At 44.6% G+C, this 11,517-nt stretch overlaps 1 protein-coding gene across 2 annotated transcripts; it reads right to left on the minus strand.

Annotated features, from left to right (window-relative positions):
- Window positions 1-572: 572 nt before the first annotated feature.
- On the minus strand, window positions 573-11,224 carry LOC147373456 (GTPase IMAP family member 5-like). 2 transcript variants are annotated; one of them, XM_086398201.1, is made up of 4 exons: window positions 11,003-11,213; window positions 5,660-5,708; window positions 1,328-1,832; window positions 573-1,191 (listed from the first exon to the last, which is right to left on the minus strand). In XM_086398201.1, exons 2-4 carry the CDS (start codon window positions 5,700-5,702, stop codon window positions 1,095-1,097), a joined length of 645 nt encoding a protein of 214 aa, XP_086254327.1. In that variant the 5' UTR covers window positions 5,703-5,708; window positions 11,003-11,213; the 3' UTR covers window positions 573-1,094. The 2 variants fall into 2 exon arrangements, with proteins under 2 accessions (XP_086254327.1, XP_086254326.1); XM_086398200.1 differs by having other exon boundaries at window positions 573-1,832; window positions 11,003-11,224.
- Between the last annotated feature and the right edge of the window lie 293 nt (window positions 11,225-11,517).

Below are 11,517 nucleotides of genomic sequence, written 5' to 3' on the forward strand. Positions count from 1 at the left end.
CAGTTCTGTATATAACCTGTGAGCTGAGGAGGGCTTTTATATTTTTTAAAGGGTGAATAAATCAAAAGAAGCAGAATGTTTCATTGCCACATATGAAAAGTTCATGCAATTCAAATTTCTAAACTTGTAGGGAATGCAGCCTTGCAGATCACTTCCTTCTTGTCCAGGGTGGCTTTCATGCTCAAGAGGATGGTTGAGTGTTGAAGGAGACCAGATGGCCGGCTAAGCCTGAATTCCTACACTTATCATCTGGCTGTCATCCAGCCCTGCTCTAAGGATTTCTGGTTCTTTAATTTCCCAGTGGCTGAGTATCAGAGATCTTCCTCCTCACCCCGTCTTCAGGGCCTTCTTCCTTTCTCCCCTAGCCTCTTCACACCCCAGAGATGTCCCAGAACATCCTAGTCTTTCTCTCTTGTGGAGTGTATAATTTTTTTTTTTACACCCTACAAGGAAGTCAGAGTATCTTTCATATAAAATAAGCAATTTCAACTGTAAAAAGTAGGTCCCCGGTAAGATGCTTGCTCACACAGCATGTCAGTCCACTCACTTTCCTTTATGCAAACTCCTCGATATTTCTTGATGATGTGCATTTAGTTTATTATTTGCCTTCACCATTTTTAACACAACAGAAAGGGAATTTTTTTCCCCCTTTGGATTTTATTTACCTAAAAAGCAACTGAAGAAAAGGGATGGCATGTCTGATGCAAGGAAGCGAAATTGTAAGTGAAATTATGTAAAAAGAAAATAAAGTTCCTGATCAACATAGATATCAGTTCAGTTCAGTCGCTCAGTCGTGTCTAACTCTTTGTGACCCCATGAACCACAGCACACCAGGCCTCCCTGTCCATCACCAACTCCCAGAGTCTACCCAAACCCATGTCCGTTGAGTTAGTGATATACTGACTCTGAAAAAAATGGAAGCTGACGGCAGATGTCATCTGAAAATGCTCAGCCTTGATGGGTACACAAAATAATTACAATGGCAAGAAAAATCAAAAGGCACAGGACAAGAAGAACAAATATTTTGACATGAGAAACAATCCAGGCTTTGAGTCGGAGGAGCGCCTTGAAGGCAGAGTTTCTCTCCGCCTCTTTCAGGTCTTGCTTTTGCTTTGCAACCTGCAGCCGTACCTTGTCCAGGTAGCGCCTCTGACCTTCTCCATGGGCGCCACCCCCCATCTGCAGGAGCATCTGTGCATCAAAGAAGAGCTCGTTGGTGAGGAAGGCACTCTGGTGCTCCCGCTCCAGCCCCTCGATCACAGCCATCAGCTGGGCCAGCTGCTCTCTCTGCTCATCCCCCAAGGCCCGGTTGTTGAAGGCACAGTACCTCCGCCCGCACTCCCGGACCAGGCGCCTCAGCCTGAGGTTGTCTGTGTTTGCCACGTACTCATCCAAGGATCCGCCCTCTAAGTCTTCCTTGTGGGTGAAGAGGATGACCATGTATCTCTCAGCTCCTGCCCCAAAGACCTCCTTCACCCTGGTCACGGCCACCACGTCCTGCTCGGTGAAGCGCCCCAGCTGGGTCACCAGCAGCAGCACGTGGGGCCCTGGCACCGACAGCAGGTAACAGGCTCCAATATTCTCATACACCTCTTGATCCTGGGCCTCGGCCTCGAAGATGGGGGGCGTGTCCACCACCACGATGCTCCTCCCATTCCACATGCCTGTTGCCCTCTGACACTTCCTGGTCACTGCCTGGGCCCCCAGCTTGGACTCAAACACGGGCTGGCAGAGGATGCTGTTCCCGGTGGCACTTCTCCCACTGCCTGTTTTCCCTACCAGGATGATCCTCAAAGAGGAGGAAGGTTCAAAGCCCTGATGTTCTATTCCGCCTGTTAAAAAAAGAATTTTCTTGTTTTACCATAGCAGTGATTCTTTTTTTTTCTTTAATTTAAAATTTTTATTTACTCTTGAAGTAGATAACGAGCTGGCTTAAAACTCAACATTCAGAAAACTAACATCATGGCACTGGTCCCACCACTTCATGGCAAATCGATGGGGAAACAATGGAAACAGTCAGAAATTTTATTTTCTTGGGCTCCAAAATCACTGCAGATGGTGACTTCAGCCATGAAATTAAAAGATGTTTGCTCCTTGGAAGAAAAGCTATGACAAACCTAGACAGTGTGTTAAAAAGCAGAGACATCACTATGCCAACAAAGGTCTGTTTAGTCAAAACTATGATTTTCCCAGTAGTCCTGTATAGATGTGAGAGTTGGACCATAAAGAAGATTGAGCACCGAAGATTTGATGCTTTCGAACTGTGGAGAAGACTCTTGAGAGTTGCTTGGACTGCAAGGAGATCAAACCAGTCAATCCTAAAGGAGATCAACTCTGCATATTCATTGGAGGGACTGATACTGAAGCTGAAACTCTAATACTTTGGCCACCCGCTGCAAAGAAGAGCTGACTCAGTAGAAAAGACCCTGATGTTGGGAAAGACTGAAGGCAGGAGGAGAAGAGGACAACAAAGGATGAGATGGTTGGATGGCATCATGGACTCAGTGGACGTGAGTTTGAGTAAACTCCGGGAGATGGTGAAGGACAGGGAAGCTTGGTGTTCTGCAGTCCATGGGGTTTCAGAGGAGGACATGACTGAGTGACTGAGCAACAACAAGGTGATGAGCATTGTTGTTTCAGTTTCAGGTGTACAGCAAAGTGATTCAGTCATTCCTATGTGTGTATCTATTTTTTTTCAAATTCTTTTCCTATTTAGATTATTTAGAATACTGAGCAGAGTTCTCTGTGCCATACAGTAGGTCTTTGTTGGTAGATTTGTCTTTGTTAGTGATTCTTAAGATTTTTCTATCACTGACTTTTTGTGGTATCTCATGAAAGCTATGGACCTCTCTCTGCCAAACAGTGATATGAAAATCATACAGATGTTTGCATACAAATTTAGGTTGCTCTTGACTGGTAGGAAGCCCACATTGGGAGCCCAAGCTTGGACCCATACCCAAAAGCCAGAACTGCTACACTATGAAGGATGCTCCAAGGACTTCTTCAGGACCAATGAAACACAGATTTTTGGAAAGAAAAATGATCCTTTGCTTTTCCCATGATGTTACTTAGGCCAGTTTCATGCTAATCTCAGGTGAAATTACAAGGAGGTGAGGATAAATCATAAACAAGAAAATATTATCATCTGCTTTTCACCCACTAGTTCCCAGGCACACAGACTGCTCATCACAGTCATCTGAACCCTGGGAGTAAAGGAAGTCTCAGATGTTAGAGTCTCAGTGACCTCCCACTGAGGACCAGCTGAATGTCCCTGGGTTTCTGCTCTTAGAGTAGGGATTTGAATATTGGAAAGTGAGCTTGTGGTTAATGTCAGGGACAGAGTCTGACAGATGATCTTGGATGGGTGGCTGAAGAAGAGATGATAAGAACATTCAGTTCAGTTCAGTTCAGTCACTCAGTAGTGTCTGACTCTTTGCAACCCCATGAATTGCAGCACGCCAGGCCTCCCTGTCCATCACCAACTCCCGGAGTTCATCCAAACTCACGTTCATCAAGTCGGTGATGCCATCCAGCCATCTCATCCTCTGTTGTCTCCTTCTCCTCCTGTCCCCAATCCCTCCCATCATCAGAGTTTTCTCCAATTAGTCAACCCTTCACATGAGGTGGCCAAAGTACTGGAGTTTCAGCTTTAGCATCATTCCTTCCAAAGAAATCCCAGGGCTGATCTCCTTCAGAATGCACTGGTTGGATCTCCTTGAAGTCCATGGGACTCTCAAGAGTCTTCTCCAACACCACACTTCAAAAGCATCAATTCTTCGGTGCTCAGCTTTCTTCACAGTCCAACTCTCACATCCATACATGACCACAGGAAAAACCATAGCCTTGACTAGACGAACCTTTGTTGGCAAAGTAATGTCTCTGCTTTTCAATATGCTATCTAGGTTGGTCATAACTTTCTTTCCAAGGAGTAAGTGTCTTTTAATTTCATGGCTGCAATCACCATCTGCAGTGATTTTGGAGCCCCCCAAAATAAAGTCTGACAGTGTTTCCACTGTTTCCCCATCTATTTCCCATGAAGTGATGGGACTTGATCATGATCTTCGTTTTCTGAATGTTGAGCTTTAAGCCAACTTTTTCACTCTCCACTTTCACTTTCATCAAGAGGCTTTTAATTCCTCTTCACTTTCTGCCATAAGGGTAGTGTCATCTGCATATCTGAGGTTATTGATATTTCTCCCAGCAATCTTGATTCCAGCTTGTGCTTTTTCTAGCCCAGCATTTCTCATGATGTACTCTGCATATAAGTTAAATAAGCAGGGTGACAATATACAGCCTTCACGTACTCCTTTTCCTATTTGGAACCAGTCTGTTGTTCCATGTCCAGTTCTAACTGTTTCTTCCTGACCTGCATACAGGTTTCTCAAGAGGCAGGTCAGGTGGTCTGGTATTCCCATCTCTTTTAGAATTTTCCACAGTTTATTGTGATCCACATAGTCAAAGGCTTTGGCATAGTCAATAAAGCAGAAATGGATGTTTTTCTGGAACTCTCTTGCTTTAACAATACATATTTTGGAAAGATCATTCATGTGGCTGATAGAATTACAGGAAATTATAACAAAAGTGGTGTTGGTGAGGGTCAGTCTGTACCAAGAGCTAAGTCTTCTAGGGATGAAGAGAGTGAGAATGCAAGGATTTCTGGAGTTCTTATAAGCCCAAATGAATTAAATTCATTTTAGGCTCCTAAAATCTGTTATTTTACTCCTTTTACTCTATGTTGGTCTTGGCTTTGCTTAAGGATTCTGGATTTTTTTCAAACATGATTACTAAATCTCTGTGGGGGAACTTTGGGCTTCCCAGGTGGCACTAGTGGTAAAGAAGCAGTCTGCCAATACAGAAGATGCAAGAGACCCAGGTTTGATTCCTGGGCCAGGAAGACCCCCTGGAGGAGGGCATAGGAACTCATTCCAGTATTGTTGCCTGGAAAATCCCATGGACAGAGGAGCCTGGTGAGCTACAGTCCCAGAGGGTCACCAAGAGTCAGACACAATTGAAATGACTTAGCATGCAAACATGGGGAACCTGCCCTCTTTTCAGCTGAGCACAGGTAGGGAAAGACATTTTGGTTCCAAATCTCCTGACTTCTGACTTGAAATTTTGTTTTCACATTTCCCATACATCACCACGCAGGGCAGAGCTTCACACTTGGGTGTGTGGGCTATGCTGATGGCAGGGAAGATAAAAAACAAGATGAAAGTGAAAGTCACTCGGTTGTGTCCTACTCTTTGCAACCCCATGGACTATACTGGGGCTGCCCTTGTGGCTCAGCTGGTAAAGAATCCGCCTGCAATACAGGAGACCTAGTTTGATCCCTGGGTTGGGAAGATCCCCTGGAGAAGGGAAAGGACTATACAGTCCATGGAATTCTCCAGGCCAGAATAATGGACTGGCTAGTTATTCCGTTCTCCAGTGGATCATCCCAACCCAGGGATTGAACCAAGCTCTTCCTCATTGCAGGTGGATCCTTTACCAGCTGAGCCACCAGGGAAGCCCAAAGAACATGATAGCTAACTTTTTCTTCTGCAGTTTAAAATAATTGGTTTCTCTTCTGTCTCAATATTTGAGGTCAGGGAGTGGAGGAGGGAAGACAGTGATTTTCCCCTGGTGTCCAGAGAGCATGAGAATTTGGAGGGTTTCTTACCTTCAGCCATGGTTCCGTATCTGCCCCTCTGAAGCCCTTCCATTAGTTTCTGGAATAAAAAGAAGAAAGGAATAAAAGCAAGGGTCCTTATAGGAGTTGGTCCAACCAGTCCATTCTGAAGGAGATCAGCCCTGGGTGTTCTTTGGAAGGAATGATGCTGAAGCTGAAACTCCAGTACTTTGGCCACCTCATGCGAAGAGTTGACTCATTGGAAAAGACTCTGATGCTGGGAGGGATTGAGGGCAGGAGGAGAAGGGGATGACAGAGGATGAGATGGCTGGATGGCATCACTGACTCGATGGACATGAGTTTGAGTGAACTCTGGGAGATGGTGACGGACATGGAGGCCTGGCGTGCTGCGATTCATGGGGTTGCAAAAAGTCAGACAGGACTGATGGACTGAACTGAACTGAAGGCCTGAGAACACCTGCAATTTAGACAGCCAAAAATAATTATCTTTACATGAGTCATTTCCATTGCTAACTTTCTAACTTATATTTTGCTTTCAAATACCCATATATAACTTTAAGCAAGACAGGTGATGCTAGGTTATGTTAACATAGTGAGCTCTTGCTATTCTTCCTCCTTCTGCAGGAAAGCAAGAAATGTTTGAATATGCATTAGTTGATTATCTCCCTTCAAGCTGAAAAGGCATGAAATAAAGAAAGCCTTCTTCTAGGAATGAGAAGTCGGACTTTTTATTAGTTTATTATTAGAATCAAGGTAGGCAAACTTGTTAGACTAGACAATAAAAGTTGCCTTACTGTAAATGAATAGTGGTTTGTTTGAAGTACTGGGCATTTCCAGTCCCAGAAACTCTTTGTATCAGACGGACATCCCAGTGGCAAAGAGGAAAGTACAATGCACCTTCCAGTGGGAGTGTGGAATTGGGGTCCAGGGCTCCTTTGAGGATGGACATGAGAGGGAGAAGGGGAAGAGGCCTGAACATAGTCACCATCCTCCCTTCCTCTGAGCAGCTGGGGGAAGAGAAACTGGTGCCCTGACTGAGGGACAGAAGCAACATTAGGGACAAATTCAGGATAAAGTCATTGCCTGCTCAGTTTTAAATCAAATGTCTTTAAATCAATAGCCACTGTAAAAAATCCTAGTCGATGTCACCAGAAATTAGCAAAACCGTGGAGATAAAGGTTTCATTCAGCTGAGGCATGCTATTGTGCCATTCTTCTTGGTGCTAGAAAAGATAATTGTGCATTAGAAAGGGCAAGCCTGCAATATGCAAGTATAATTAAAATGAACTCTGAGCCTGTATTTTATTTCGTCAATGTTAAAGATTATGTAGTCATGAAACAAACATTTTAAGGAGAGAAATACACAGAGGAATGAAATGAATGCCCACCATTTGCAATGAACAAATCTCAGTATTTTGGCATTGTTATTGCTGCTATTCTGTTGGACTTAAAACATTAAAAGAACATCACACATATAGCTCCATTTCTTTATTTTTTGACTACTCCACTTCCCAGTCTCATTCTCACTCTTCCTTTCAGAGGTAATCAGTATTCCGAGATGTTTATGTCTCTTTCTCAATTGTGTATTTACACTTGTACATACACATCGGTCTATAGTTAAGATATAGTACTTTTTGGTATTTTCATCTTTTATGGAAGTGACATTATTTATGTAATATTTTATCTAATTCTTTCTTAACAAACATTTGGTGTTCCAAATACATCCTTGCTACTACCAAGAGTGCTGCAGAAGAGTCCTGCACACATCTTGTGCACTTGACAATCTCTGGGATGGACTGCTTCCACCTGACTAGATGTTGCCAAGTCCGACTCCGGTAGACTTGTGCTATCAGGCTGGCAGCAGCCACATGTAAGCATCCCTCAAGTCTTCACTTACACTTGGTAATACTAGATTTTTAATTTTTTGGTTACCCTTTTGGGCATACATTAGAATGTCTAATGTCTTAATTGGTTTAAACTTGCATTTTATTGATTAACATTGAATTCAGAATGGTTTTCATAACTGATTTGCTTATTTAGGTTGATTCTGGTATTACTACCTTTTTTACATTTTTCTATTCACACAGTCGGGATGCATAGAAATGGTCCCCATTAGGGAAACCATCCCTTGTCACACTGTCAGAATATATTAAGATAACTTCCTTCCTTTCCTTTTTCTCCCATACCCGTTTCCCTTCCTTCAGCCCCAGAAGAGCATTTTCCTCACCACTTTTTCCCACATGCTGTCCTTGTCTCTGATAAATTATACTCAGTTCAGTTCAGTTCAGTCGCTCAGTCATGTCTGACTCTTTGCGACCCCATGAATCGCAGCATGCCAGGCCTCCCTGTCCATCACCAACTCCCGGAGTTCACTCAAACTTGAGTCCATCAAGTCGGTGATGCCATCCAGCCATCTTATCCTCTGTCGTCCCCTTCTCCTCCTGCCCCCAATCCGTCCCAGCATCAGAGTCTTTTCCAATGAGTCAACTCTTCGCATGAGGTGGCCAAAGTACTGGAGTTTCAGCTTCAGCATCATTCCTTCCAAAGAACACCCAGGGCTGATCTCCTTCAGAATGGACTGGTTGGATCTCCTTGCAGTCCAAGAGACTCTCAAGAGTCTTCTCCAACACCACACTTCAAAAGCATCAATTCTTCGGTGCTCAGCTTTCTTCACAGTCCAACTCTCACATCCATACATGACCACAGGAAAAACCATAGCCTTAACTAGATGGACCTTTGTTGGCAAAGTAATGTCTCTGCTTTTGAATATGCTATCTAGATTGGTCATAACTTTCTTTCCAAGGAGCGAGCATCTTTTAATTTCATGGCTGCAGTCACCATCTGCAGTGATTTTGGAACCCCAAAAAATAAAGTCTGACACTGTTTCCACTGTTTCCCTGTCTATTTGCCATGAAGTGATGGGTCCAGATGCCATGATCTTCGTTTTCTGAATGTTGAGCTTTAAGCCAACTTTTTCACTCTCCACTTTCACTTTCATCAAGAGGCTTTTTAGTTCCTCTTCACTTTCTGCCATAAGGGTGGTGTCATCTGCATATCTGAGGTTATTGATATTTCTCCCGGCAATCTGATTCCAGAATGTGCTTCTTCCAGCCCAGCATTTCTCATGATGTATTCTGCATATAAGTTAAATAAGCAGGGTGACAATATACAGGCTTGACGTACTCCTTTTCCTATTTGGAACCAGTCTGTTGTTCCATGTCCAGTTCTAACTGTTGCTTCCTGACCTGCATACAGGTTACTCAAGAGGCAGGTCAGGTGGCTTTTGCTAAAACTGAACAAATTCTCTGACATCGTTTCTACCTCAGATGAGATTTTCTATATAATGGAATGAGTATATCAGTGTGGTAAAAATGATGAAGATAGTGGTGACAATGTTGATGAACTTTACCATCATAATAAATCTCTGTGCATTTATTTTAATTTTAAAGTTTCTTTTATGTTCATTATTTTAATTGTTCTTCAAAATTCCCTATGATGTGACCAAGATAGGTATTAACTTTTCTATTAAAATATTGGGAAACTGAACCTTAACTGCTCTGCCCATGATCACACAACTGCCATGGGGCTAAGAGCAAAAAATGACACATTTTGCCTGCATATTCTCTTAGATTTATCAGGGCAGAAAAGTGATTATAAAGTCAACCAGCCTCTTGAAACATCACATACCATGTTGCCATCCCTGGTCAGGACAAAACTGAAGCCAACAGGCTGGAAGCTTGCCCTAAAGCCAACAAAGAGAAGTGTATTGCAAAATTTGGGGTGCATTTTTTAAAAAATTCAAACATAAAATTGCAGGGGACAGAAGTTGCTCAGAAAGGAAGGATTTCAGTTTTAAATGATCTTGTGTTTTTCTGTGGCTTGATGATCAGTGTGACCCAGATGGAGCTCTGTGGCTGCCACAAAATGCCATCAAATTTCCGGTTGGTGAGCAGAGGTGCAACACCGTCCTCCTGAACCATCTTCTTAGTGGGTCAGGCTGCCGAGGAGACACATCCCACTGAAGAATGGATTTTTTCTTTTTTTTTTTTGGGTGGATATTAATAAATACCAAAGTGTCCAGAGACTGGTCAGAAAGGATATTAATGGAGATGCTGAAATGACAGGATATTAAAAGGACTGAATCAAGCCTAGGAAGACATCTGGAAGTAGTGTAAACCTGAAGCAATGTGACACGTGTCAATTGCAGAGTAGACAAAAGCGGAAAAATGAAGAATGGAGGCAGATTTCTTCTCCACAAAGAAAATCTTAATCCTCCCCAAACGGGATCAGGAATCATGATAGAGACGATGTGCAAGCAGAGATTATAAGGGTATCTGACAGGAACAGCAGGAGGAGCTAACTTAGGGAGGAGGCTGAAGCAAATGAACATCATATACCTTCTGATCTTTAAATTGGACTAAACTGATATAATCTTGACAATACATTATTCTATCAAACCATAGGAAAGCGGGCTGTCTCATGTATGCTGTTTCTGGAAAGGTAAAAATATTTTTCATTTTTCCTCATTCATGAGTCTCTCCTTCCCGGTGTGCTCCAGTCCCTCTGTTTCCTGGCATCGCTGGTTTCACAGTTTAGCATCATAATTTCATAACACAGCTCTCACAGGGGGTTGACAGCAGACCAAGGATGGTTCCTGTACACTCTGGAGTCTCTCTGCCATAGAATCGAGTTCTACATCGTGTCGCAGGAAACGTGTGGTGTCTCTGGGGGAGAATGGGGTGGCTTTCAGAAGATCAAGGTCTTGGAACAATGTCCACTGAGAGGTTTCATTGGGAACACGTGACTCAGCGAGAGTACTCTTCCTGTGGAGCCCTAGGAATGGATTCCTGCACCCTGCCATCTCTGGGAGGTGGTGCTTGTTACGGATGGGCCGGGGGTGGTATTGGAGAAGTTAAGAAGGTAAAACTTAAGATGTTCGCTCTACCTACTTAGGGCACCTTGTGAATTTGAGTTTTTCTCATCTGTCAAATGAAAGAGACTATTAGTGAAGCTCTGTAAACCCTGTGAAGCTTGTGAAAATCAAAGGAGCTAAGAAGTAGGCCACAACACGGAAAAGATCGCAGCCCTGTGGAAAGCGATAGGCTATGAACGCGGAGTGAGCCGTTCCCAAACCCGCTTCAGTCGCACTGGGAACCCGCTGTTGTACATAACGCTCTCTATGGGCGCCGGGTTTCACTGACAGGGGAGCCCAGAGGCATGGATCCGGTGTGAGGTCGCACCAGAAGTCAGTAGCCCTGATTGAACTGCTGGCTCCAGACGCCCTCCCCAGCCCCAGCTCCCCTCCTGCTTTGCTCCTCGCCGCTCACCCCCCGGTCTCCCCAGAACCCCGGGACCCCCGCCAGTGTCCCCTTACCAGGCGCGGTGCAGCGGGCTGGGTGCGGGCGGGTCGGCGAGAGCGCGCGGCAGAAGGTTGCAGGGCACGACTGTAGGATAAGAAAGAAAGTGGGGCTAACGGAGGGCGCCCCCTGTCCCCTCTGGGCGGGGAGAAACTGCTGCCCGCCGAAACTCGAGAGCACTGGGTTCAGAGCGTGCGCCACCCCCCGCCGCTCAGCCTCTACTCCCCAACCCCGACTGCACTCAGGGATGCTTCCTGTCAGAGACCGCGAGCGCCTCGCCCCCTCTCATTTCCTCTTTAAGACGTGAGAGAAGAAAAGAACTGATGTTTGGATTGTGAGAGAACAAAATATGGACCCCCGCCAACTCCCCGTCCCTCACCCCCTCGTTGCTAAAGCCCACTGGTTGCCTCCGTAGGAGTGTTTGGTTATGCGGAGAACTTCTTTACCCTCAGTGCAAAGCTGGAGCAAGGTGCAGAACAGGATAGAATGGAACCCTCTTCCTTTCCAGAAACTCCGCAGAACTGGGGGTCAG

The sequence above is a fragment of the Bos grunniens genome, chromosome 4 (assembly GCF_055505025.1).
Source record: "Bos grunniens cultivar Pamir isolate PY7600 chromosome 4, Bosgru_T2T1.0, whole genome shotgun sequence".
In the NCBI taxonomy this organism is placed as follows: Eukaryota; Metazoa; Chordata; class Mammalia; order Artiodactyla; family Bovidae; genus Bos; species Bos grunniens.

Coding starts and splice junctions, on each gene's coding strand:
- LOC147373456 (XM_086398200.1), bottom strand. CDS start 5,702: ATGGAAGGGCTTCAGAGGGGCAGATACGGAACCATGGCTGAAG. Junction 1,833..5,659: donor ATACGGAACCATGGCTGAAG/GTAAGAAACCCT, acceptor TTTTTTTAACAG/GCGGAATAGAACATCAGGGC.